Source organism: Alligator mississippiensis, chromosome 1, assembly GCF_030867095.1.
Source record: "Alligator mississippiensis isolate rAllMis1 chromosome 1, rAllMis1, whole genome shotgun sequence".
In the NCBI taxonomy this organism is placed as follows: Eukaryota; Metazoa; Chordata; order Crocodylia; family Alligatoridae; genus Alligator; species Alligator mississippiensis.
The window spans coordinates 63,625,275-63,652,499 of record NC_081824.1 but is presented as its reverse complement, the minus strand read 5'-3'; the positions used below and the strand labels follow the sequence as shown (position 1 = coordinate 63,652,499).

General features: G+C 44.2%; 1 protein-coding gene across 2 annotated transcripts in view; it reads right to left on the bottom strand.

The window, feature by feature from the left end:
- Positions 1-27,225, bottom strand: part of KCNQ5 (potassium voltage-gated channel subfamily Q member 5) — a 635,336-nt gene that overhangs the window by 101,089 nt on the left and 507,022 nt on the right. For both annotated transcript variants that reach the window (XM_059731129.1, XM_059731133.1), the window contains 2 exons: positions 4,002-4,177; positions 2,088-2,213 (listed from right to left, as the gene is read on the bottom strand). In XM_059731129.1, the coding sequence (XP_059587112.1) occupies positions 2,088-2,213; positions 4,002-4,177 (302 nt within the window). The remainder of the gene's footprint in view (positions 1-2,087; positions 2,214-4,001; positions 4,178-27,225) is intronic.

Genomic DNA, 27,225 nt, shown 5'->3' with positions numbered 1-27,225 from the left:
ATTAAACTAGAGAAACTTTTGCTGATGTCTCAGACTTTGACATAATGGGTACTACAGAAATGATATTTGTCGCATGATCAGCCCCTTGAAAGCTCTCTACAGTTGTGCCTTGACAGAACTGCATGGCTACAGAGCACTTTAAAAGTGTCTGATCATGTGACAAATTAATCCTCTTTTAATGAGGGTTCAGATGAAGGCATCCAACGTGGAGCACCTTCATTAACTTCTGTTTGTCCCTGTACCAATCGGGGGTGGTCTGATGCAGCCCAGTCCCACTCCCAAGTGCTGTCTGCAGGATGGGAGGTGGGATGGAGAGGGGAGGGAGCTCTGGTCTGGGGTTTACCCAGTCTGTGCTGGAGGGGAGGAGGTGGGGATTGGAGGCCACTCAAACTTGATCCCCCTCATCCCTTCAACCAAACAGTGAACGTGAAGTGCCATGAGTTACAGTGGGGAGCTGCACATCTGTTAGCACCCAATAGTTTACAGCTTTTATTCAATGGGAGTTTCTCCTGATCAGGATTACAAGATCAAACCTTAAAATATTTTATTTTTTCTTTGTGTGAACATCTCACAACAAATCTCTTAAGGCAAAACAGTTCCATATCTTTTGTAACCAACCCTATGCAACTGATATATACTTTGGGTTCTGCATATCCTAAGCTTGCATTTCTACACACTGATCGCTATAAAACACAACTCTAAGGAGGAATGGCTAGCATATGTAGAATGTACAATCTTAGGATAGGTGAACAGATTTGTATAATAGGACAGAGCTGTCCAACTGTTGGCTCACAAGCTGCAGGAAACCCCAGAGAGAAAACTGTGGCCCCCTGGGCTCCCTTTCTAGGTGCCATGCCCCCTACTGCTCATGCTGGAGTCTCTGGGCTTCCCTTCACTCCTCCAGGTTCTCTTGCCCACTCCTTGGGCCACACTGGGACTGCAAGGCCCACAAAGTTGGCATGGTACAGTGTGAAGGCACCCAAAGGGAGACCCCTGCAATGCAGCAGGGATGCAATGGGGAGGCCATACAGCACAGTGTGGTGGGAGATGCCCATGCAACATGGTGTGGCACATGGTGTGCAGCCTATGTAGCAGGCAGTCCGAGGAACATGGCCACTAAAGTCTGACAGCCTGTAACAGAAAGCAACCTACTCCTTTGCTCAAAACACAAGCAAAACTTAAAAAGACCAATCTTTAAGGTACAAAATAAGTTGGACATTTGTTTTGATTTCCTTTGCTTTACTTAGCATGACAACTTTGACTAGGATCAAGAGTGGAAGCAGAAGACAGACAGAACCAGACCTAGAGGTTTAGGTGAGATCCTACCAGCATAGGATCTGAGGTCAGAGGCTAGTTTAGTTTCCAGACTTACCTTTTGCAGCCCAAAGGCACTCTAAGTTATGTTAGCACTGATGATCTCAAAGGTACTGGCTGTGTATTTCTGGACCACAAGGTGTTCACTGCATCAATAGGAATAAAAGTGCTGCTTTACATCACCTGGGAATTCTCTTAAATCAGGTGAATAAGTAGCTGCCTTGTTAGTGTGAGGGAAGCCTCCCTGAGCTGCCTGAGGAATACTTAGCCATGGGCCAAGGAGTACCTCACTGCCTTCTGGTATTTCTCATCCCAGTGGAAACAGAAAAACTAGAAATCATGTAAGCAAAGCTAATCTGGTGGGATTTCACCAGATTTAAGATCAAAAGGAAGAAGTAAGAATAAACTTCAAGCAATATCTACTTCTGATTCTCTATCACCATATAACCTGTGAGGTTAATCATGCCCTTATCCAGCCAAACATTTGAGTATATGATAATCCTACAACATTCAGAAAAGCAGTTAGGCATGTCCTTAAGATCCACAGACTTCACCAAAGCAGAGGCAAGGGAATTTTGTGTTAACATGTCCTTAAATGCTTTATTAAATCGGGTTTTACAACAGCACACAATGGATGTAAAATGCTACTATTTTACAATGATAGAATGTGCATACATTTTTCAACTACTCAAGGTAGAGAGTGCTGGAGAATCAGAATTATGGTAATATAACATCATTTAAATGCAATCTAATATATTAGCTTGTATACTTACTGTGCCCCACCAAAGAGCATCTGCATAAGTAGAAAACTGGTTATTTGCATCTTTTTCCACCAGGTAAACAAGAAAAGATGAGAAGATGAGTACTAAAAATCCTATGTACCAGGCTGTGATTAGTTCCTAGATAAAAGAAAGTAAGGATCAATATCTACTAAAAAGATTAAACAGATACATTTAACAATCTATGTACTATCATTAGCATTTAAAAATCAATTGTGTCCTTTTTGTCATAAATAGCCTCTGAACAGCCACTGATTAACCACTTCAGTGAAAGAGTTGTGTAACTCCACTGATTTCAGTGGAATTACAGCAGCATAAGACTGGTAATAAAACAGCCCAATGTTTTATCTTATTTTTAAAAAGTACAACTGAACCTGAAAAAAATGCATCTTAATAATAGACAAAACAGCCAACATTACTGTAGGAAGTTTCAGTTATTTATTAGAATCTGATAATATTTTTTCCCTTAGGCTCAAGTTGGATCCACTGAAGTAATCAATTAACAGTCGTGGGAAAAGTTTATGAAAAATGTAACTAGTTAAAGTTAAAGGTTAGCAACCTTTAAAATGAACTTAAGTTAAAAATTAAGTATTTCCACTTGCAACTAGTTTAAAGGTAAGTTAAAAAGAGAGTAACCAGTTAAAAGTGAAGTTGATTCATGAGAAATGTGTGAAACACAGTGAATTACCTCTTAGCATCATTTTTCATTTTCAAATGCAATGAGTGGGTTTCTTTTCCATAAACCCACAGAAGCACACTAATTTACTCAGAACTCACCCTGCTTTAGCTGAAAACAATGTTATACTTGTCATACGGTTTTCAGAATAACAATTTACCAATACCCATGCAATGTTAGATCCTTCTCACCCTCTCCATGTGAAGTACTTTGTAAAAGTTAATGCATCATATAGGTATACCAGAATAACAGAAAGGAGATATTCATAGCCAGGTGACAAATGTAAGCTGTTTCCACAAAAAACCCTCTGTTGTTACAATTTTTATTGCTCAAAAGGTAACAAAAGGGTATGAAATACATCTGAACTAGAAATAATGAAAATGTATGAAAATAAAAAATTAGACTGAAATGAGAAAATCAGTTTAAATAAGAAAAAGAATGTTCAGCTGCACAGCGGAAACTGTTTAAACATGCTTATTGAACTTCAGCAAAAGCTGCATTTCAAAATTTACATCTGACAATTTTCCTCTTCTGTCTTGCAAGACTAAGCCCCCACTACTGAACAATCATTCTACATAGGGAGATAAAGGAATGCTTGTTCCCTTTCCTGCAGCCAACTGGCTACCCTGTTGACTTCTGTAAATGCGCAGAAAATGCCAGCATGAACTAAAGAACTCTGGGACTTGTAGTTCTTAAGAGACCATATCTCATAGGAAGGCACACTACTTTCTGACCCTCAAACAAGAAATCTTAGCGTTTCAATAAAGAAATATCATTCTATGCAAGTCCTAGAGAGTGGCTGTGTCAGGAAAATCTCTGGGAAAGCTGGATTTTATTTTTTTTAACTTTTAATTTATACTTTAAGACACGTTAAAGTTAAGCTTTTTAAAAACTAATTAAAGTTAAAAGTTAGCCATTTCTTTAACTTTTTAACTAGTTAATTAACTAGTTAATTCGCATGACTAGGGTATTGACATAAAAATAATTTACTGGGGGAGGGGGGTGGAGGGAGGAGGAGAAGGGATGGGACTTTACCCTGTAGTAAATGGAAGCTGAACCATAGCAACTTGCCCTTTTTCACTGAAGGCAAAGTTACTGAAGTTTGGTTTTCACTAGAGTGGGGTAAGAGTATGCATATCAGCAGTTACTATGGGAGAGTTGATGTACGATAAAGTCTGATCCCCTTTTACCTCAGGTGAAAGATAAATGAATTGGACTGCAAGGGTACTTACCTTGCTATGTGCATACACTACTGAACCTAACAATTTCCAAGTCCCTCCTCTTCGGTCCATGCGCACCATACGGAGGATCTGTAGGAAACGAAGACTTCTCAGTGCTGATGTTGCAAAAATGTTACCCTGAGTTTTTGCAGAAACAACTGCTATTGAAGCGATGAGAACAATGATGTCTGAAAGAAATACATTACAGAAGATATTAATGAACATACCCCAATCATTCACATATATGTACATGAGTTGAGTAAAGGGAGTTGTTGACAAAAAGAGGAATTTTCCTGATGTTCTTCCTCCTATGCAAGTCACTGTCTGAGTTGGGACTGTGTGATCAAGAGTAGTGTATAGACCCTAAAAAAGTATTTAGAGACCCTTCAGGATGAAAGCTGCTAGATAAATTAGTAATATTAAAAACTGCAATAAAAGGGACAGTATTGAAGGAACCAGTTGCCTTGTGAGGGTTCTTTCAAGTTTTATGCATAACACTATATACATCAACAGATGATCTAAAACATTTCCCTATAGAACCATTCCCTCATAGCCACATTATCATGAAAAGTTAGACAAAAATAGTAAGAGAAAACAGAACCCTCTCAGTACTACCAGTCCAACAGAACCATTTAGTCTTACAAATACAACTTACCATATTTACTTGAATGCAAGATGAGGTTTTTCCTTCTAATCATGATGAGGAAAAAGTCCCATGTCTTATATGTGCATTTCAGGAAACCTTATCAAATACACTGTCTATCAGTAAACTACTGCCAAAAGCAGCATATACTTAGTAATAGAAACTGAAGTTTTGATTAAATGCAGCCAACACTGATCATGGCCATAAAATACATGGCCCATATTGGACAAAAATGCTGATAGGAACTTAGCATAAGGATAGATTACTACAGGCTACCTGAAGAAGATATAAAATAGTGTTTATTAAGTACAGTTCACCTCAGTGCTGACTCTTTTTCAAGTCATGGTGAGCCACTATACTACATACATTTTGACTTCTTCATTCCCACAGCTGAACTATGCCTTTCTTTCTCATTTCCATTGAGTCCTATATCTTCACCAGCCTTAAATATCTGGCAAATATCACCAAATGGGACCCCAAACCATTCACCCAGAATCCCTCTGTCACCAGTTCACCCAGAATCCCTCTGTCACCCTCTCTCTCAGCCTGTAGCATATGATTAGTGTGTTCCCAGCCTCCAGGAGGTAAAGCTGGACCAGGGTGCTCTGAGCCTCATCTGTATATATATTTTTGGAGCATTCCAGGACTTGTGACAAGAACACCCTGTTCCAGTCATGAGACAGCAAGCTCTTGGAAGCACCACAAAAGTTTTACTGACATACCCTAAAATGTATAAGGAGTTCAGGGCCTAGTTCAGGACTGCGGGTTCCAGTTCAGGAGGCAGGCACTTAAAAGTTAGGCAAGGAAATGCATAGGACCACAATGCCGAAGTCTTTTTTTTTTTTTTTGCGTCTAGTCCTATGAAACTTGCCCAAAGCTCGATGAAGTATATGGGTGAGGGTAGATAAAGAATGCCCTACCCTGTAGCTATCCACTCTTCCGCACAGCTATTCATTTCACTCTCTCCCTCCTACCCCCTTGTAGCACGCCTTTGTTTTGTCTACTCTTCTTTCTTCCAAGATGACAGTGACAGCTGCAGTATGGTCATGTTTCCCAGGCCTATGGGAAGAGTGCTCCAGTTTTGTATCTATCCTCTTCCTTCTCTTTCTCCTGCCCTGGCTGTGTAGTTCTATGATGGTGAGGTGAAAGGGAAGAGATGGGCAGAAGACAAACTAGACCATGACTGATTCAAAAGTAGATAGAAGGGGGCAGGGCAATCATGAGATGTTGAGCACTTTCTCTTCCCTCTTTCCACAGCTGACAACTCCTTAGGCTCCTAAGGGGTAGAGAAATGGGTGATGGAAGGGCTTCCTTTTCCCATGAGTCACTTAAATGGGAAAGGCAGGCATTCAGAGGTGGTTTTCCCCAGGGAGAAAATTGGAGAAGCGAGGTATATATCTACTATCAACTTAGCCAAAGGGTACTGACAAATCCCGATGAGATCAGCTGACTGTGCCAAGACAGCTTTCGGAACACTGTGGGTCCTATTTGAGCTTGTATGAATGCCCTTCGGGCTGAATGGAGCTGCAGTCACCTTCCTGAGGCTTATGGGTTCCCTGCTGGCACCACACGCAGCATACGCGGCTGCATACATTGATGACATAATCATCTTCACCCCGGATTGACCACAACACCTTGATGCCCTGAGGGCCATCCTGGGAGAGCTCAAAGCAGCTGGGATGACTGCCAATCCAAAAAAAGGTAAACTGGCGGTTAAAGAGACCAAGTATCTGGGGTTTTGTGTAGGCCAGGGAGATATCCAACCCCTTGCGGACAAAGTGGAGGCAATACTCCATTTCCAAGAGCTGCGCAACCGTTGTCAACTCTGGTTCTTCTTGGGGCTCATCAACTACTATTGCAGGTTTATACCATACTTTGTGGAGCTTGCTGCACCCCTCACAGATGCACTCAGAGGACTTGCTGGCACTACCTAAAAGGGGGGTTGCTGGGAACGGCGGAACCATGAGCAGAACACCAGAGCAGTTGGAGAGTGGATGGGGTGTAGGAGAGGTGGATCCCCAAGGAACACTGCGGCACTGCTGTGAGTACCCCCATCGTCAGGTCGCTTGGGAAGAAGAACACCACTAAACCCCTCCTTTCTTCAGGTAACAACAAGTTGTGGCAGAAGAGTTGGGGGACCCTGACCAAGAGTCGGTATGGTACTCACAGTGTCCATTAGAGATGCCACAGTGGGGCTTTCTGCTGCACAGCAGGGCTGGCCCCTCCCCTCTGCTCCCTGACTAGAGCTCTGGCAGAGACTTGCAGGTACAGAGTGTTGCCTGGCTTCCCCCTGCTAAGCAGGGATTATCCCTCCCTCCCCTCTGCCTTACACAGACACCTCAGCATTAGCTAGCAGACCACATGCTGGCTACGGTCTGTGCTGTGGGAGAGGACAGAGGCAGACAGGCTTTTTGGAGCTAATCAACAGGTAGCTTAATGTCTTTCTTTGGAAGAGCTGTTTAAGAAGAGCTCCATTAGTTAGTGGAGAGAGGCTTTGTTTTCTACATGGGTTGATAAACACTGAGTTAGGCGTGATAAACATTCCCTGCTGGATTGATTGGCGGGGAGCAATAATCAGAGTGTCCTGCCGAGACCTGGCTCCCCCCCACCTCAGCTCTGCTCTGTGGAAGCAAAGGGAGGGCTGCTCTAGTGCCCCCTAGCTTCTAGCCTAAGCCACTGCAGGCATGTCCCTGCATTTCTGGGATGTCTGTCCAGGTTACAAACTGATTTAGCCTAGCAAGGTTAGATTAACCTGCAAAAATTGAATCAATTCAGGCTTAGGCTTTTTGAATGCCTGTCCCTAGCCCAGAAGTTCAGTGCACATAAACTGTTTTCAAAATGACTGAAACCAGTTTAAGATAAACCTGAATGGATGTAGTATCACATTTAACTGATTTAGCTTAAATTGGTTTATTGAACTTCTGCCCCGGGTCCCTTCCAGATTCAAGTGAACTGACAGTCCCCCAGCATCCCAGGATGCTTTGCACCTCCCGTGCAAACTGCCACCTTTCAGGGTGGGTGGGACTTGACCCAAGCTATCATCTCCAGGTGAGCAGGGAGGCATGTGTCTGTGTCTGCATTTCTGGAATCAAAAGTGAATGTCTGTTCACTTGCTTATCAGTCCAATCTATGCAGCTTATACTAACCTGAGAAGATTGAATTGATTCAGACCTAGGCTTTTTGTCTGTACAAAAAGCCTTGGATTGTCTGTACTTAGCTTGCATGATTTTATGGCCGGGTGTGAATTTACAGTATATGAGCTATTCTACACTGACTCCCTGTGTTGACACATTAGCAGTGTAACTGGAAAGTGTAGCTAATATGCTTTGAATTCACGCCCTTCCTTTTTGGCAGTGCAGACAAACCTTAAGCTTAAACTACTACAGCTTTGTTATGTAGATGCCCTTAACAGAAAACTTAAAAAAATATTTTCTTTTTCTTTTTAACTGCAGCTTTATATAATTTATCCCTATGTCAGTGAAAGTATTAAGAAATATATTTTCTCTACTGAATCTTTCTATTCCTCCCAGAGTTTAGCTGGTCTCCAATGGTATTCTTCAACTTTAAAAGTTTAACAAAGTTATTTCAATTTTTCCTCCTATTTTCATTGGGGAAGTCATCAGAAAATATACAGATACTAGGTTATGGCCAAAACCTCACATGTACTGAAGTCAGTGGCAAAATTCCTATTAACATCAAGCTAAGATTTCACTCTACATTTTGCTCCAAAACATTGAAAAGGCATGATAATTATCTTGCTCCCCACATTGCTATTAAGCAGTGTCACTCCCTATAGTAACCTATAGTTAACTAATTAATTAGAACCTTCAGTAATTCATCTACTTTCTGGAGTTTTTTTCAAAAACCTTCATTCCGGGTGCTCAGATTTGATTTTTCAAAAGTTCAAGATGCCCCACATCACTGGTGGTATTTTCATTCAGCTCTTCAGAGAGTTCCCATTTACTTTAGGGAACACTGAAGGTATTGTGTTCCCTTGTGAGCTCCAAGTGAGATTATACATCTTCTAAGAAGCCCTACATGGAATTAATTTTGAATGTATCATTTAAGATTTAATTTCAAAGGATGGATTTTTCTATTTTGGATGCAGAAACTCTTGTACATCCTAAGGAAAATGGAGCTGAAGTGAATATCTTTCTGCTTGTGCCTTAGGCAGTAGAAACAGCAGGGTGGCCCTGTTAAAAGACAATCACTGTGGAGCCTGAAAAATACAATAGGTCACCCTGGAATAGGCATGTATAATTCACTTTAGCTCCTTTGCTGTTAGCTCCCAATGAAAAAGGTGTAGTGGTGGAAGTCTAGCTTTGTTAATCATTTGTAAACTTAGTACACTGTTCATATGAAATGCTAGTTTGAATTTAACTCAATAGATGTAAGGATATCTGAGGCTACCTTTATCTTATTTTGAACAGAAGCAACTCAAAGAAACAGGGAGTTATAATGGAAACACTGCTGGACCACCTAACCTAAAAAGCAAGGTCCTTAAAGGAATTTAGACATGGCTATGTTCTGCATCATTACACCTAACTTCTAACTGCTAGGCTCCAAAACTGGAATCCAGAAACCCAAATTAAGTGCCTAAAACACCAATTCAGCAAATAGGGAGAATGGAAATTCTTAAGGGCCAGCGTGCTACCGAATAGGAAATGCCAAAGAGAGGGGCATGTCAGGTGCCTGTCTGCAGTTCTCAGTTAGATTACTGTGTCCTGCCCTTAGATGCATGTCATTCCTTTGGATATGGATAATTGACTCAATCTTTTTATTATGCTGTTGGTGGTTTGCACTTGTTACAGACTGTGTTAGTAGTTAGAGTACTTGCTAAGGAAGTGAGAGATCTGAGTGCAATGATGTCCTCAGCTCAAGCAGGTTCAAACCCAGGGTTCCCACTCCCAGATAAGTGACCTAATCGCCAGGCTACACGCAGGGCTGGAATGAGGGTGACCTTTTACCTCACCTGTGAAGCAGTCCCAGTGTATATAGAAAGAGATCCAAAATTTATATGAGCCTGATTCTGGTTTATGATCCAGGCATCAGTTAACCAATTGCTCTACAATAAAAAATGCATAAACAACACTGACAGGGGGATTGGAACCCAGGACTGATTCCCCCTAAAGGGACTGCCCTTGCTATGGGCCATATATTAAAAAATGAATTAGCCAGTAATCTAAACCCAAAGGACTGACACAGTATCCTATACAGACACTCAACTCAGGGCTGAAGATAGTTGAAGATAGGGGAAAGGGGCAAAACTTCATATATATCCCTCTCTGTTTACTATTTCTGGTGGGCTGGTTGAGGCCTCCCCCTGCTGGCTGTTGAAATTCCCAGTCTCAGGCACCAAACTGTTCCCATTTCCTGTATATAAAATTTAGGTGCTTAACTCAGGTTTGAGAATTCACAAACCAGGCCAGGCATCTGAGTTCCTCAAATGGCAACTTATATAGTAATGAGTTGTTATATCCTAAGAACTTTACAATAATAACAAAAAATGAGGTATTGTAGATCATTCTAATGGACTGGTTTACTAAGCAAGACTTTTAAATATAATGCTACATTCGCAGCTCCTTGGAGGCTGAGATATTATTAAGGATCCAAATATACCAGGTTATTTGGCACAGTTTATGAACCTGACTAGAAGAGATGAACACAAACATATCCCTGGCATATCCCACATACACACACTGATATGCTGCTCATATGCTTCTTCAAAAAACTGTAGGCGGAACATCAGTGTTAATGAATGCCATAGTTGAAGGCTGCCTCCTATCTGACTTGTGCTTGCTTAAACAGGCCTGTGTTCTCTTTTCAGAGCTTTAACTGTATGAAAGATTTGAGTGATAGCTATCCCTATTGTCTTTGTTCAGCCCTAATGTGTTGAAACATTTTTGCTTTCAAATAAAAATGACATTTTGAACTCAAATAGCTTATCTGAGTTGTGCTGTATTAACTTCTTATTTTTGTCTGGATACACTAGAAGTATACTTTGAATCCTGGTAAGCTTATTATTTACTAGCCAATTCCCCATCAAGAATGATGGTAGGGTGAGGGAGCAGGCAGGGACGGAGTGCTGCCACCCAATGGCCCATGCTGCTGCCACTCTGCCTCTGGCCCCATGGGGCTCCCCCCACTCTGTCCCCCCTGTCATGGCAGTGCTCTGCTGTGCCGCTGCCTCCTGTCCAAACACCCTTGGAACACTTTGATTGGTTGCTTCAATCAGCCAATCAGAGTGCGAATAAAGCATTACGGACAGACAGATAGACAGACTAAGGCTTTTATATAGAGAGTTTTTTTCTGACTACGGGAATACTTGCTGCATGGACTGTAGCAAGAAGTGTTTTATTTATATTTTTAAGGATTTACAGGCAATTGCAGAAGGCAGACTGTCACCTGACAAATGCACTAAGATGCAGTAGATAGTTGCCCTACCCCAGAGGACTAGGACTGTTTATTCTAGATACTGTAGAAATAAGGACAAGGCACCAAGTAAATGGTTTATTTAGTCCACAACTTAACTTCCTTCATGTATCAAGTTAATAATATGAGAATGGCAAAAATGCAAGCCTCCTTTCCTTCTATACATCCTATCAGCTAGATAAGATTTGCCCAAAGCCATTCTTATATCCCTGACCCTTTCAGCTGGTTTCCCTCACTTCCTCCTATTGTACACAGGTTTAGGGCAGGGGTATCAGGAGAAGCCTTGCAGGCTGCAAGTGGTGGCAACATTAACCATAGAGGGTTTCAGAGCCTCTGTGTTGGCTCAGGAAGCTGTGGGGATTAACACTTCTGTTGCTTCCCCTTTGCCACTGACATATGTCCTCGATGGGACTTGATATTCTAGAATTTGGCAGCAGACTCCACCCCTGTTTGACATATTCCTGAATTCCTGGCCCCTCCAGGAACAAAGAACATGGCTTTGCAAGTTGGATCCAGTTCACGGGTTGGATCTTCCACATACATGGTTTAGGTTATGGAGAACTGGAATTGGCCCTTTTCCATATCAGACATTTAAACATCCAAGATCTTCCAACCACCTTCTTTAGGAGAAACCCTTGCCTAATATTAATTCCATGTCTAGTTTATAAGGGTACCAGGTTCTCTGTTGTATGATGACCTGTACATGTGAAGTCATTACAACACAAATATATTACACCGGGACCCAGGTTACTGAAACCCCCCCACCAAGGCCAACACATCAAAGCAAAAAAAATCCTTGCTAGCTTTGAAAGGTCATTAGTGTGATGCCTACAGTGAGGCCCAGAAATTCAGTCCTACCCTACTTCCAAAAAGCATAAGACTCAAGATAATTTGCGAATTAGTATTAGAGCCAATGCATAGATGATATAGGTTTAAATTCCAACCAAGTTGCCCAAGGACCACTATTTATGACATCAAAAGAGTCATGAGATACAATATACAAACAACACTTGGAGAAGAGTCAAGAACTCAGGATTCCTTATCTAGGTGAGTACCCTAACTACTAACCTAGAGTGATGTATGCACTCCTGTTTTCTCGCTGGCTCAATGAGTCTAATAGTATTCCTACAACCAGAGGTGACCCAAGCAGGGTACGGGGCCCGGGGCATATCAGCCCATGTGGGGCCCCACCCCTGCTCTGATCCCAGACCCGAAGAAGCTGCCGCTGTCATCAGCAGGGGTGGGGGAGGGGGTAGCAAGTGGTTAGGTGCACAGCCACTGCTCTACAACCCTGCCTACAACCTTTCTCTGCTGCTTTCAGGGAGGGACACTTGCAAGTGTGCCCCACACACCAACTTCTACTTGCAAATGCCAAACCTGAAAATGTGGTAGAGAAATTGCTCTGGGGGTGCTCCTGAGGTCACTGTTGAGACTTCTTGCTTGAGAGAGGCTTCAGGCAGGGGCTTTTCTGCAGCATCCTCATCCCTTCACATCCAGGTTTGGAAAACAGTACATGAATGGGTGGGGACTCCAGAGAGTCCCTCCTCAAAAAGGTATGGTGCAGTGTAGCATACTTTATACAGTGGTTCTCAAACTTTTTTGTACCAGGATCCATTTGTATACATTGATGGCCAGTCCTGATCCAGTTCCTCTCACTCCTGACCCGCTGCCCCCAGTGTGTGGGGCAGGGAAGGGTGTGTGCAGGGTACAGGGGGGCCCCAAGCAGCCCCTTGCAGACTGGAACTCTGCCACTCTTCAAGGAAAAATCCAGTTTCCCACATTTTTCTCCTTTAAAGGAGAATCCATTTTTAAAGTTTGTTTATGATCCTTTCATATATTCTTGTGACCCGCTTTTGGGTTGTGACCCACGGGTTGAGAAATACTGCTATATACAAAGTGAAATGTTTTCAAGAGGAGGGAAGTGTCTCCACCCCAGAACAACCTATGGCTTGGTGAGATGAGAAATGTGGGTTTTAATGCCTGCAGAGGAGACTCAGGTATTGCTAAAACCTGTGATGTGAAGAAGAGTGATCCATATCAATTTATTGACGGAAAGGCCATAGACACCTATCTTCAGGGGAATATTCTGGGCTGTGAATCCTGAGGGGAGGGAGGTGCCTCTCAGTAGCACTAAGGTGCTTATGTTCCAGAGAAGGTACATCTTGTGCCACCGCTAGTTGTCCCCGAAGAATGCCTGTGTCATGTACCCTCTGGCGCATAGCAGGTTACCCCAGTTGGGGTAGGGGAGGCTGGGGCCAGCACTGGGATGGTTCCAGCAACCTTACCTGGAGGCCTGGGGGCCTTCCAGGGATGCAGCAGTGGTGATCCTGATGCATGGAGCCTGGCTGGCAGCCAGAGCGTGGCTCTGGGTGGCAAGGCTCTGGTTAGCTGAGATAGTGCCCTACTCACAGTGTTACTTTTTATGGATTCAATACTAACAAACCTAAGTCTCTCCAGGCACCATAAAGGAAGCCATGACATGGCTCAGAACTATGGATACCACCCAGCACCTAGAATTTAGTCATTGGACTGCCCCATGTTGTGACACCCGAGTCCCTTGTAGATCAGGGCCTACACTGCTGAGCAATCTAAGTACAATGGCCACTTCTGAAAATGGGAGTTGAACTCCTATGTTACTTAAGCAACTGCAAAAAATGTTTTTCACAAAAGGTAAAGCTTGAAGCTCTTTGATTTATCACAGGTGGACCTACAGAAAGGTGACAAGCAATCTTTTTCTTTTATCATCAACAACAAGGTAATTCAAGTTTCTTCAGAATGAAGGTACAAACATTCACTGCACCTGGTCTATTATCATGTGGTTTGCTTTAAACTGCATGATCATAGACTAAAATTAGCATGTGCAGATGTTTGCCAGTGCTGGAAGCTGTTTTAGAAACCCAGTGTAAGTGACTTGGGGTGGAGGAAGGGGTGGTTAGGATCAGAGGGCTGGGGCATTAGAGTTCACAGGGGGATGGTTTGGCATGTCCATCTTGGGGTGAGAGGGTCAGGAGGACTAAAAATAGTCTGGTTAGAGTTGTATAGCAGATTAACTCATTCCTGATCTAAGTTAGTTCACCTACTCAAGTGAACTTAGATTAGGGTTGCCATTTTTGGCCTAATTTAAACCCTATAAATGTCTACACAGATTGGCATTTAGACCCAAATGTAATGCGTGTGTGTACCTTGTCAAGAAAAGTACCACATAGTTTTGGATTGTGCACTACTTCACTAAGGTCCTTGGGGTTGGAGGTGTCTTAAAGACAGGGGAAAACCTGGTTTAAATTTTCCTAATCTTTCCTTGTACATCAGTGTCTCCAGTCTCTTAATCTTCTTTATTGCTTTTTATTGGCCCAATTTGTCCACATTAGGTGCTACAAAGTTAGTAGCACCAGTAACCCCAATGACAAGTTGACAGGTAACTGAGCTCTTCACTTAATCAACGTATTAAGTCATTTACAATTTTAATTGGAAATAAATGCATAAAGCTACTGAAAGATAAATAAGTACACCATTTTACCATTTAATGGGACAGATCTTGTACTAGTGGAAAACATGAATTTATGATCTGACCTAAGTTAGGGTAAAGTGGCACCTTAGGAGCAAACTGGCTCAGAGAAGCATGAGCTTTCATAGGCAACAACCTGCTTTGTCAGATGCTATGATCTGGCCTAAGGACTTTAGAAGAAGCCAGGTTTTATGACTGAGGTGTCTACATTACAATTTATAAAAATAAAGTTTGTGTTAGACTGCAATATGTGCAACTATTAACAGAATAAAGTACTATTCAACATGAGGAAGGATGGTAGAACACCGCCCAAATTAGATTTTTGCAGATTATTCAAAAGTAATTTGACATCCCCTCAACTCACCCAATGATACCTGATATAGTCAAATATTCTTCTGTGTCATAACCAAATAGCTCAATGTCATAATGAACTGACATTGTCTTAGCATGAACACCCCAATTCAGAGAGAGACAGTGTCAGGGGTGCTCAGTATGTCTCTAGAAGTGCTCAGCAACCTCACTGGATTAAGGCCAATTGGTGCAAAATTAAAAAAACTCAAGATAAAATACTCTGAATTTGTTTTTACTAAAAACATCTGAATAGTGCTTGGGCTCTTAGTCCTGGAAAAACCTTGCTATGAGTGGAGGTTGCTTAAAGCATTTTTCTCTTATAAGGAACCTGATCTCTCTGCTAAGATGCCAGACAGGTTCAATTAATCATCACCTTCTAGTAAAAGTAATTGGCATGATACCTTCAGGAACTTCTTCGGATACATGATGCAGTTTGATTTTTGTAGATGTTGTCACTCTAGCCAAAAGGGCTCCACTTTCTCAAGTATATAACACCCTTTGCATGGGAAGTGTATTAATAGTCATTGTGGAGAAAACCAGACACTTGCTCGTATATATTTTTTGCTTCCCCAGGTACAAGACAACTTAGTGCTTTTAGAGCTAAGAAAGTGAAGTGGGTGAAAACTGACTTATTGCTGTTGGAAAAAGCATGAAAAATAATGCTTCAAGTTAGTGGCTCGCAGCAAAAAAAGATTTATTTTTTGCTGTAAGGAAATGATTAACATGGAACAGAAGGCAGGGTACAGATGACAGGCACTGTAAATGGTATTTTCTTCAAATCTCACTGCTCCCACTGTCTGGAATTTCAAACCAGGATGGGAAATAACTACTTTAGTTAGTCACTCTAAATTGTAAGGAGGCCAATAAAAGTGATCTTTGCACAGAAATGTGTACTTTCTCACTCATCAACTGTGCAAAGCCTATCTGCAGCAAGTCCCATGAAGTGATCAAAAGACAATTTTCTTCTACTTTCTTCTTTCCTCATCATCAGCATATTTGGAACCATCCTAGTGGATGGTACCCTGATCACTGAGTAAATTACTTTAACAACAAATGAGAGTGATTCATTGAAAATATAGACTTGTTCTTCTATCCTGGCAATTATTTTTAAATAGTCAAGGCTGCTTTATTTGGAGAACTAGCTCATCACTGAGTAAGGAGACACATTTTTGGCAAAGAAAAAATAGGAGAAATTCAAGATAAGAGGACATCAAAATAGTTTATACTGCATGTTGTTTCACAGCATGACCAATAAACAGTGTATGAAACCACAGGGGTCTGGTAAAATCAGTTTGAGGGTTAAAAAATTGCAACAGTCATGTGGATTAGTTACACTACAGTGCTATAACCTCCAAGCTCTCTCCATAGATTTGATGGAAACTCTGGTGGAGTCCCAGGAGTGAGTTCATTAATTTAAACATTTGGTAAGGGACATATTGTGTAGTACAAAATGGTTTTGTACATGTTGCTGAAGTTTAAGTGTACAAATGAAGGTATGCTCAGCAAAGCAACTTCCTGTTCCAGGGCTGGGTTATTTCTGGCCTCAGTGGAAGCAAATTGCATGTAAAGAAATTCCCTCCTTTTCTTTATCTTGTCCTGTCTGCATGAGTACATACTTACAAATCCAGAGCAAAGTTAAGACAGTGTGACTGGTACAAATTGGGTGAAGTTACAATGAGGTATAAAAATTATGAAGTGGCAATCTGGTTAGATCCATTAAATAATCTCTTGCTGCTTGTTTTTAAAAGGAAAGTAACCATTGTAAAAAAAGATTAATTTTGGTTTTGATTCTTAGCTGAGCTCTGTCCTCCCTCTTACACCAGAGATGGGAAGGGAAGGGATAGAAATTTATTTTTCAAGGTGAGAATTTTCCCCTGTGACTATACTGCTGTTTTGATTTACTTTGCACCATGTGAGCAGTGCAGAGTGACCTTGGTGAACCAGAGAATCTGGCTTCCAAGCTTTACCCATTGTGTTTTCAAGTTTGTTGTAATTCTGCCCAATGCCTCCTCCTATTTCTTTTGTATCCCTCCATGCACGCTCTTTTTAATGGTCTCCTTCCCCACCCATGCCACACCATTCTCCTGTCTCCTCCAGAACTCCCTGTTTTGTGATAGAAAGGCATAGTACCATACCGCACCTTTCATATGGCCCAGTCCCCAAACCTCAAGGACATGCCCCTCAGAGTCCTGCCCCCCACCCCACGCCTCTCCAAATTCCTTCCCTCCACATTTCTGTGTAGGCTTCTAGTTCTCAATCATTTCTGATGAAGTGTAGCTCGGGCTTGTAGGTACAGGTACCAGAAAATAGTGGACAGGGAAAGTGAGAGAAACTAAAACTGGCACTTCTTAACATATGCACACACAAACCCACAAACTTCTGGTTAGTACATTCCTTCATCTTGGCCCAATTCTCTCAAGTCAGGACCTGGTATTTTTGCTCCAACTGTAAGAGTAACATGGCAAAAGATGCCTACCTTCATTCAGAAACAGCTCATTTTTCATTTGGAAGATGAGGCTTCCTGTGCATAACATCATGCTAGTGTGCCCTTAGTTAATCTGGTTTATATACAGTTCAATCAAACCTCTTGTATGATATAGTTATAATTCTTCACATATGGCCCTAGCACAGGGTTGTCCAACTTCCATGTGATCCCCAAGCGCACACTGTGCAGGCAGCACACGGCAGGGGCAGCCCTGCCACCACACCAGTAGTATGTGGGCCCACACCCCCCTGGGCAGCACCAGTGGCTCATGTTCCCCCTCCTGCACCCTGAACAGTGACTGTGGCTCATCCCTAGACTGGCAGGTGGTTTTCAGACCCCTGCCATGTGGCAGTGGCTCAGGTGGCTCAGGGCCTGCAGGCCACCAGTTGAATACCCTGCACTCACCCATCCTCTGCCACCCCTCCAACCTCCTGAAAATCTGAAAGACACCTTTTTTTAGTAAGGACAAACAAGCCAAACAATTTTGGAGCCCATAGTAAAATGTTTGGAGATAAAATGAGCCAAAAAAGATTAGGAATGTTTAAAAAAAAAAAAATTGATGGACATTTTTAAGGGCACCATACTCAATTTTTTTCCTGTGAAGTATCCTGCTTTGTAAAATTTCTTTCTGGGGAAGTGAAATTGTTTGGTTTGTTTTAAAACCAGGTTTGCCATGTAAAGCTAGTTTGATCCCTGAATATGGAACTGCTTCTGTCACTCATTATTGTTTCTGAGCTAGCACTACATGCTCAGGGTTCCTTTGTGCACAGCGGTACATGTCATCCTGCCCAAATTTCTATCTATAAAGATGTTTTATCTTGAACTGTGTGACTTGAAATGCTTCAGCCACATGTTGAGAACCACAGTAAAAAATAATTGTTGAATTTTATTATTATTATTATTGGTTTGCATGACAATGTTGCTTTAGCTAACAGTGGGAGCATTAAACATTCATTTATATTGTTGGAACTTAGCTTTTTGGCCCTGTCTAGTATAAATTGTTTCCATGGGCTAAGAAACTCCCGCTCAATCATCTTTGTATTATTAATAACTGATTCAATAAGCCTTGCAAGAGAAAGGCCTTTCTCCAGAGTAAGATTAGGTTCAAGTAACACCCTTGCATGGATTTACACATTACTGGCCTTTCCCACTAATTGGTCTCTAAACATTTAATCTGATCAATTTAATGTGCACCTACCAGAACACATAGATCACCATTTATTCAGGAGCAATTTCATCTGGCTTTTAGAAAGCCAATAGAACTTAATACTTTCAGCAAGATATCTTTGGCTTAAAGTAAAAGCTTCTTTCATAGTAATAGAAAGAACCTCTATATCACCACCGTCTGGAAAAGCATATAAAACAGGGATCGGCAACACCTGGCGTGCGTGCCAGAGCATGGCATGCTAAGCCATTTTGCTTGGCATGCTATAGCTGGCCCAGGCTTTGGGCAGCTGCTGCTGGCTACAGAGCTTGGGCTGCTTGCAATAGGCGGCCGGGAGGCTGCACACCCTGCTGCAAGCAGCCGGGGCTCAATGGCAGGCAGCAACTGCCGAGAGATCTGGCCAGATGTGGCAGGCAGCCGAGAGGTCACAAACAGCTGCACTGGGCTCCAGAAGCCAAGCCCTGGCAGCAGCTGCATGCACGCCTAAGGGCACATTGGAGGGAAGAGGCTGGGGCAGTGCAAACTTGGCACCTCCACCACTGTCCACCTGGAGACTCATGTGCAGCTGCCTCCAGCAACAAGTTGGGCTGGGGCTCATCTGACCTTGGTGCAGCTGTTTGCAGCCTCCCTGCTGCCTGCTGCGAGCAGCCCAGATTCCATTGAGGGAGGCAGGGGCCTGCTCAGAGTCCAGGCGGGCTATGGCAGGTGGCTGGGAGGTTGAAAAACAGTGCACTGAGGTCTGCAGAGCCCCTAACTGGCTTGTTGCTAAGAGGAGGGGCCAGGGTTGTGCTTCCCCAGCCCTTACCCTGCTGTCCACCTAGAGGTGTCCATGCACCCAGCACCAGAAATGAGGATTGGACCCCTCACAACTCCCCCTCATCTGCCATTGTGTAATAGAGCACAGGGTACTCTGTTACTCCTAGAGGCATGGGCAGCAACCAGGCAGCCTGCAGCTGACTGTTACCCAATTAGGTAGTGATGCCTGATTGGGGAACAGGGCCCAGCTGTTATATATAAGGGCTAGGCCCTGAACAGCAGGGCAGCAGTCTGCTGCCAGGAGTTGCTGAGGCACCACTGGCTGAGCTGCTGCTGCTCTGTACAACTTGGAGGTAAGGGCTGAGGCTATGGGGAAGGAGGAAGCCCCATGGTCCCAGGCATGACTAGAAACTGCACCCTGATGGAGATGGGTGGCCTAGTGGGACCACCTGTGGCGGGATAGTCCCCCAGAAGTGCCAGGCCAGTTACTGCCCGGTGAAAGGCGAGTATGGGACACCTTCTAACCCCAGCTCCCACATCCCTGGTAGGTAGTGAGATCTGGACAGGGGGAGCCCAGGCTCACTGTGAGCACTGAGGCAGGGCCTAGGCCAAGTGGAGGGACCTGTGGTAGTCCACAGGCTTGCAGATGAGCCAGAGGTCTCAATGGAGCTGAGAGTAAGACTCCAGGGTGGTGGGGTCCTGAGCCTTGGGGAGTTAACAGGGGAGTTCCCGGGTGAAGGGATTAGGATAAGGATGTGGTGAGTGCAATGGGATGGGGCTTGGAGCCCTAGTCCTGATGTGAGGGGCTTGAAATCCGGTATGAGAGGCCTGGGGCCCAGTGAGAGGCTCAGATCCTGTGGACAGAATTTGGAGCCAGTGAGAGGTTTGAAGCCTGGAGATAGGGCTTTTAGGCCCAGAGATGGGGCTAGGAGCCTAGTGTGGGGCCATAGGGCTCTGAGTTTATGTTAAGGAAACTTGTTAAGCCTGGGTGTTAGGCCCCAAAACATCTGCGAGGCATGGGACACAATGAGGGAAGGTTGGAGTCATGTACATAGGCCCTTATCATCAGGGCCTGCCCCGATTATCTGATTAACATCAGATAATTAAGAACATCAAGGTGTGGCAGATGAGGTGGATAGGTGGTTGCCCAGAAGCAAGTGGGCAGGCGTACGTTTGAGAATGTCCCTGGGACACCCACTTGCTCCACCCTGGCATGCCAAGTCAAGGCATGGGTTGAGGTTGGGGTATTTTTGGCACTCTTGCTGACTCCCAATATTAAAGATGTTATTCTTTCCTGTTCAAGCAATGAAGCTATATCTGGTGCCATTTACTGGACTGTACTAATCCAGTCCACCTAAAGAGTGGCTACAGAATTATGAAGAAGCATTTGGAAGTGGCTAGAAAGCAAGGAGACAGGAACAGATGAACTCTCTTTAACATGAACAGGTCACTGACAGATGTTCACATAAAGGTGTGATGGGATCTGATCCATGATCCCAAAAATTGCACACCCTATCATACATATATGGGACCAAGGATTAGACCCCAAATCATGCTTTACTTGCCAGTGCAGGGGGAGATTGTGGTCATGAGCCCAGCACTAGCAAGTTGAAAGCAGATGCCCACAGTCAGCTGATTATCAGCTGGGGCCAGGGACTGAACAGCGATCCAGCCCCAATGTGAGCCCTGGCCCCAGTCAAAGATCATTTGATTGTCAAAACATAGCTGGGTGTGGAGGTCCTGGAGCACTGAGATTGGACTGCTGCAGCCTAATTCCAGGGTCTCCATGCTTCAGGATGAGTAAAAGCCATGTGTGATGCCCAGCTCAGTGGTGCATGGTTTTAAAAGTCCCAGAGCATGAGGACCCCAAAATAAGTAAAAATTGCATGTGCCATCCACCTGGGTGCTACCTGGGTTTTGACATGAAGTGAAACATTTAGCTTGTATGTTTCATGTCAAAATTTGTTTACACTGAATGGACTCCCCCCATATTTAATTGTTTGTTTTTTAATTGACTAAATGATGTGACTGACCCAAAATGAATTTTTTTGGGGGGGGGGGGGGAAGGAGTAGTTATGTCACTAAGAAAATTTTCATTTCAAATTCAATTTTATTTTATTTTTTCATTTTGTCCAGCCAGCCCAAACATATACATTTATATATATATATAATCTGCACAGGTCTATGGAGGTATTAATATAACTGCATTCAAATTTGGGCAGGCTGAACAAATGCAGTAAATTTAATGGTAATGATTTTATGTGGTTAATATATAGGATGATAGGAGGTAAGTCACCTTTATTCTCCTTCTTCACCTCTATTTACAAAAGCATTATTGATTCTTATAAGCAGTTCATTATTACTTTTAAGGGAATAACATAAACCAATAAAAAGAAGAGGAATTTTGGGATCTGCATAGTAAACCTACACTGAGTGCATTTATACGTCACCCAATGGTGATGTTGTTACTGTGCCGTGCTTTAGTACTTCCAAAAGGAAGTGCAGTAACTGCCCATACTGTGCTGCGCATATGGTACACGGTTAGTTTTCACTGCTATTTTGCCGTAGCGGTGAGCTAAAACAAGGGAGTGTACTGCTATAGCAAAGTAACTGCCAATCACGTGTAGACTTAAGTGATTGGTACATCACCATAGCACATCATACGGTGACATAGTGTGTCACTACTACAATGTAGGGCAATGTGTAGCCGTGCCTTATATAAATCTTCTGAAACTCATGACAACTATTTCAGACAGAACACAAAAAAGCAATAAACCTTCCAAATAAAATAGGTCAGACTGATTTCTGTGAATGCTCAAACCACCTGGGACAGATGCTAGTCACTGGCTGTGAGCGACATTTCATCCCTTGCAGTGATGCAAATGAATGGAAGCATCCATGGAAGCCAGAGTAGTTTCTGTCCTTGTGATGAGTTAAGTGATTACAAGGCTGAATAAAGAGTACTGGCAATCAGACTGGCCATACTAAGCATGGCAATGGGCAGGACCTGCATCTTAGCTTGTTGGTGTTTCAAAATGTCAGCACTTGCAAGTAACAAATCAAGGCTAAAAAGATAATGGAAAGCTGGGTCACTTTTGAAAAAACAGAGGCATGTCCAGAAATGGGTGCATGTGTGCTTGCAGCAGCTAAGCAGCAGCGGCACAAAATTGTGCCAGAGATTTGTGCCTTAGTATATGTGCCTGAACATGCACTTTGGTGTGTGGCAAATTATGGTAATTGGGGCAAACTGACCCTGCCCAGCTCCTCCAGGATCTGCAGCCAGGGGGAGCTACAGGGTGGAGACAGCACCTGTGCTTGCCCCAGCAATATAAAAAGCTGCCCTGGCAAGCAGCTCAGGGCTACTTGCCCTCAGGAACTTCTGAGGACCCTCGAGTGCACCAGGCTGCAGCCCCTCCACCTCCAGAACCTCCTCTTGAGGCTCTGGTTGAATTTCACCCCCCACCTTTTTGTTTTTGGTCACTTCTTCTGTGGACCTACCAAGTCAGGGGACCTTCTAGTCAACCTCCTCTTGGACCTGGCCAAGTGGGCCCTGTACTTGACCAGGAAGGAAGCTCTGGCCGGGAAGGTGCCTGGAGACTATGGGGCCACATTCCTCTCACTTGTCTGTGCATGTTTCTGGGCAGAGCACCAGTGGATGGCATCCACCAGCTCCTTGGAGGCCTTTGAGGACCGGTGGGTGTGGCCCAGGGGGTTCTGCTCAGTGGCCCCCTCAGGTGCACTTATTTTCACGTTCTGACCCTTTGACCCACACGACACTCCTATCCTGTTTTTTTCCTTAGCTGTCCCAAGTATTTTGTTGTAACATTCACCCATTAGCCCCCATACAATAGTGGCTACTAATTAGCTGGGTGGGTCTTAAGGCCCATGATATCTGAATGTTACAGACAGACAGGAGCTTCTGAGGTCCATCTGGTTGGTATCCAGGGATGCTAGCCCCATGTGTTAGTTGGTCTCCGGAAGCAGCCCTAACCTAGAATGACCCCTGCACCCACTGCAGCAGTCTGGCAGTGGGGGCTACTTGGCTGTGACCTGCTGCCACCTACAACAGCATCCGCCCCCTTGGACCTGCGGTCCCATGGCTGTGTGCCTGCCAAACCCACACAGGGACTGAACAGTCACCTGGGCTGCGGTACCTCAAATTCATGTTCTACCGATTGTGGGAAGGGTGTGGGGCTTCTGGGGAGTGTGGGTGTGGGATTTGTGGGGGTGTGTGTGTGGAGTTTGTGGGTGGATTATGGGGGGTTTGTGGGTGGATTGTAGGTAAGTTTGTGAGTGGGTGTGGGGGATTTATGGATGTTGGGTTTGTGGTGGGTGTGGGCAGGTGTGTGGGGTTTGTGGTTGGGTGAGGTTAGTAGGTGTGGGGTTTGTGGGAGACTGTGTGGAGTTTGTGGGTGGATTATGGGGGGTTTGTGGGTGGATTGCAGGTAAATTTGTGGGTGGGTGTGGGGTTTGTGGTTGGGTGTGGGGTTTGTGGAGGTGTGTGTGGAGTTTGTGGGTGGATTGTGGGGGGTTTGTGGGTGGATTGCAGGTAAATTTGTGGGTGGGTGTGGGGTTTGTGGTTGGGTGTGGGGTTTGTGGAGGTGTGTGTGGAGTTTGTGAGTGGATTATGGGGGGTTTGTGGGTGGATTGTAGGTAAATTTGTGGGTGGGTGTGGGGGGTTTGTGGGTGTGGGGTTTGTGGTGGGTGTGGGCAGATGTGTGGGGTTTGTGGTTGGGTGTGGTTAGTGGGTGTGGGGTTTGTGGTTGTGGCATTTGTGGGTGGGTGTGTGGGGTTTGGGGAGGGGCCCTGCCTCACACCCACCCTCCCACCCTCATGGCACACAATGCCTGCCACTGGCAGCAGCAGCCAGCAGTGGGTCATCAGGGTACTCATGGCCTTCTGCAAGCAGAACCCCCTGGTGGCACACGATGCTACCTAAGTGAGTCGTGGGGGCTACACCTGGTTCATGGAGCCAGCCTGGCCTACTGGTGTATGCCTTTGGACAGGAGTAGGCTGGCTTCTGCCTCCATGTGGGGCTCCTGGCACTGCATACAGGAGCTGTGCACGATTAGAACAAGCCGGCTCCTGTCCCCATGTGGTGGGCATGCAGAGGCAGGAGTCATCCAGGCCCTGAAGTCCTGGGAGCCCAGGGTGGTGACAGGAACTGGCCCAGTCCTGTTTGAAGGCACACGTTAGCAGGCTGGACTGGTTCCAAGCACCATGTGTAGCCCCTGGGATTTGGGTGGCACCACGCACCACTGGGGGGCTCTGCCTGCAGTGGGCCATGAACACCCCGAGGGCCTGCTGCTCATTGCTGCTGCTGGCAGTGGAAGCTGTGAGCCATGGGGAAGCACCCTTCTCACACAGTCCCCCACCTCCCACACAGTCCCCACATCCATCCACACAATCCCCCCCCCACACACATACAGCCATGGAGCCCACCCATCCACACACATGCCATCAGGCTGGGTGAGCACCATTGCTGCCCCTGACTTAGTTTCCCACCTGCTTGATAGTAGGTCTTGCAGGCTGTAACTCTTCCAGCCTGCAGAGAGCCATTTGTAAATGGGGAAACCCACAGTTTTCCCTTTAAAAGGGAAAATTTGTGTTTTCCCACAGGAAAAAGAAAACCCATGTCTCTGCTTACCAGGATTGCCCATGGTTCCTGCCACAGCCTCCAGGTCATCCTGACTCTGCTGTTGGCCTGGAGCTGAGAATGGGGTGCCTCTGCCTCTAAGACATGGGCACAGTTGGCTTCTATGCATGGCTGCAAAGCAGCCTGCCTGGTCCTGCTGCTGTGCCTGGGCCCAGGGAACAACCTGGGTGCAAGGCAGGTTCTGGAGCAACCCAGGACAGAGTCTGGGACCCAGCCAGCTCTGAGCCACTGCTCCCAGCCATGCACTGCTGGAGCAGCAGAGGTATGTGGCAGGAATAGAGACCCTCTGGCTGGGTATTAGAGCATCTCTTTGGAGGACCCAGCCTCCAGTTGTTTCTGGGCATGCTCCAGGAGCACACACCATGCCACTCTTTTCCAGCATGTTTTCTTTTATTTTGATGGAATTTCCCAATATCAAACTTAGAGTTCACATTGCAAATATGCAGCATGGGGAACATTTTTTAGTTCATGGCGTGTCTTCTGTGGCATCTCAAACTGCTTTGAGATGCCACAACAAACATGTACTAGCTCATGTGGATGTGGCCAGTATGTCTAAAAGAAATGAAAATGCATAGTTTCTAAATTCTTACACATTTGATCAAAATGAAACTACATTATTGAGTAATGCTTATGAGACAACACCACCTACTATTATCTTGGACACCTGACTCATTTGCAGATAAACTTAGATGTTAGTCTTGGGCACAAACAACAATGAAGCAGTAAACAAGAATAATGACTCAGAGACTAACATCCTTAGTAAAAGTGGAAGACATGCACCTACGCAAGGTAGATGCACATATTACAGTTAAGCTGAAAAAATCCAAAGCTGTCTGCATAAAGAAATCAAGCATAGCCATCAAGTAATAGAAGTTGCAAGCAATTATAGAAAGAATTCTAAAATGCACACCAGCAAGTAACTCAACTTAATACATCTTCAAATGAACTTGTCTGCAATGTCATTTGTTTGGTTAAGTAAAGGAAAATAACAGTTTGCATATCTAAATCTGTGAGGACCACCCCCCAGCTTATACAGCTGCATGTTACACTGATAGTTGTCATGCCTCCAGTTTAACAAGTTTGAAGGATTACCTCAACTTTTGCCTAAACAGACTGTACAAGGTGTTGTATAGTTATATATTAACAATCTACAATAATGGTCATGGGCAGGCATTCCATTTGTAGCATGAAATATGCCCTTGTAGCTCTAACAAAGATGGCAAAAATGCCACAAAACAGAATATCTTTCAAAGGAAAACTTCTTAGGAGAGAGGGAAGGAGACTGGCTGACTTCCTGATAACCCATCCAGAAATGAGTGGTCAGGGAGCCCTGCTGGGACCCTACTGCTGCTTCAAGAGCCCTAGTTCTTCCTGGGTCTCATAAAGCAGTGGCAGCAATTCTTGCTGCTGAAGTTCTGCTGCTGGCCAGCTTCACCAATCAGCTGATTGGCAGAGTGAACAGGAGACAAGTGAAGGAGAGAGTTACTGTTATGGAATTCCTATCACTGCTGCAACAGCCCTGGAATAGCTGGTACTCTGACTGTAGCAATGACACTATTGGGGCTTGTGAGGGTGAAGAAAGCAGTTCTTCATCCCTGCCATCCCCACAGGTGAAGATGTGGGGGATGACTTTCTTTGGCAGCTGCTGCTTTTCCTTCTCCTCTAGCAGGGGACAGGGCAACCTTTGAGTGACTGGACTCCCCAGGGCTAGAGAGACCCAAGGGGCAGCCCCCTATCTCCATTGGCTGAAAGAACTTTGCAGCCTTCCAGCCAGGTATCTGGAATGCCTATATGCTCCCATAGTGCTTTATTTTTGCAGTGTTGTCTAAGAAGTTTGTAGCACGGCAAATGAAAGCCTAACCATACCCAATGGTACCCCCAGGAAACATGCACACTGGGCCATCTGAATTAACAAAAAAGAGAGAATTCTACTTTAGAATATTGCAAGAGAAGTACCCTTCATATCATAAGAATCTAGTGAACCTCTCGGTCTTGTAATTTGAAGACAATTTTCTAGCTGTATGTAAAAGTATGTAATACATATCTAGCAAAGTAACCTATTAGGAATTAATATGGGAATATTTATAAGTTATTCAGATTTATTTTGGGAGACAATCATTGTGAATCAGGCTAAAGTATCAGTTATTGACATGAATTATCACTTAGAGTAATGATTCTTTTCAAAGAGGTGTTGAAGCAATAGATTTTTTAAATTTTTTTTTCTTTTTCGTTTGAGGTAGCAA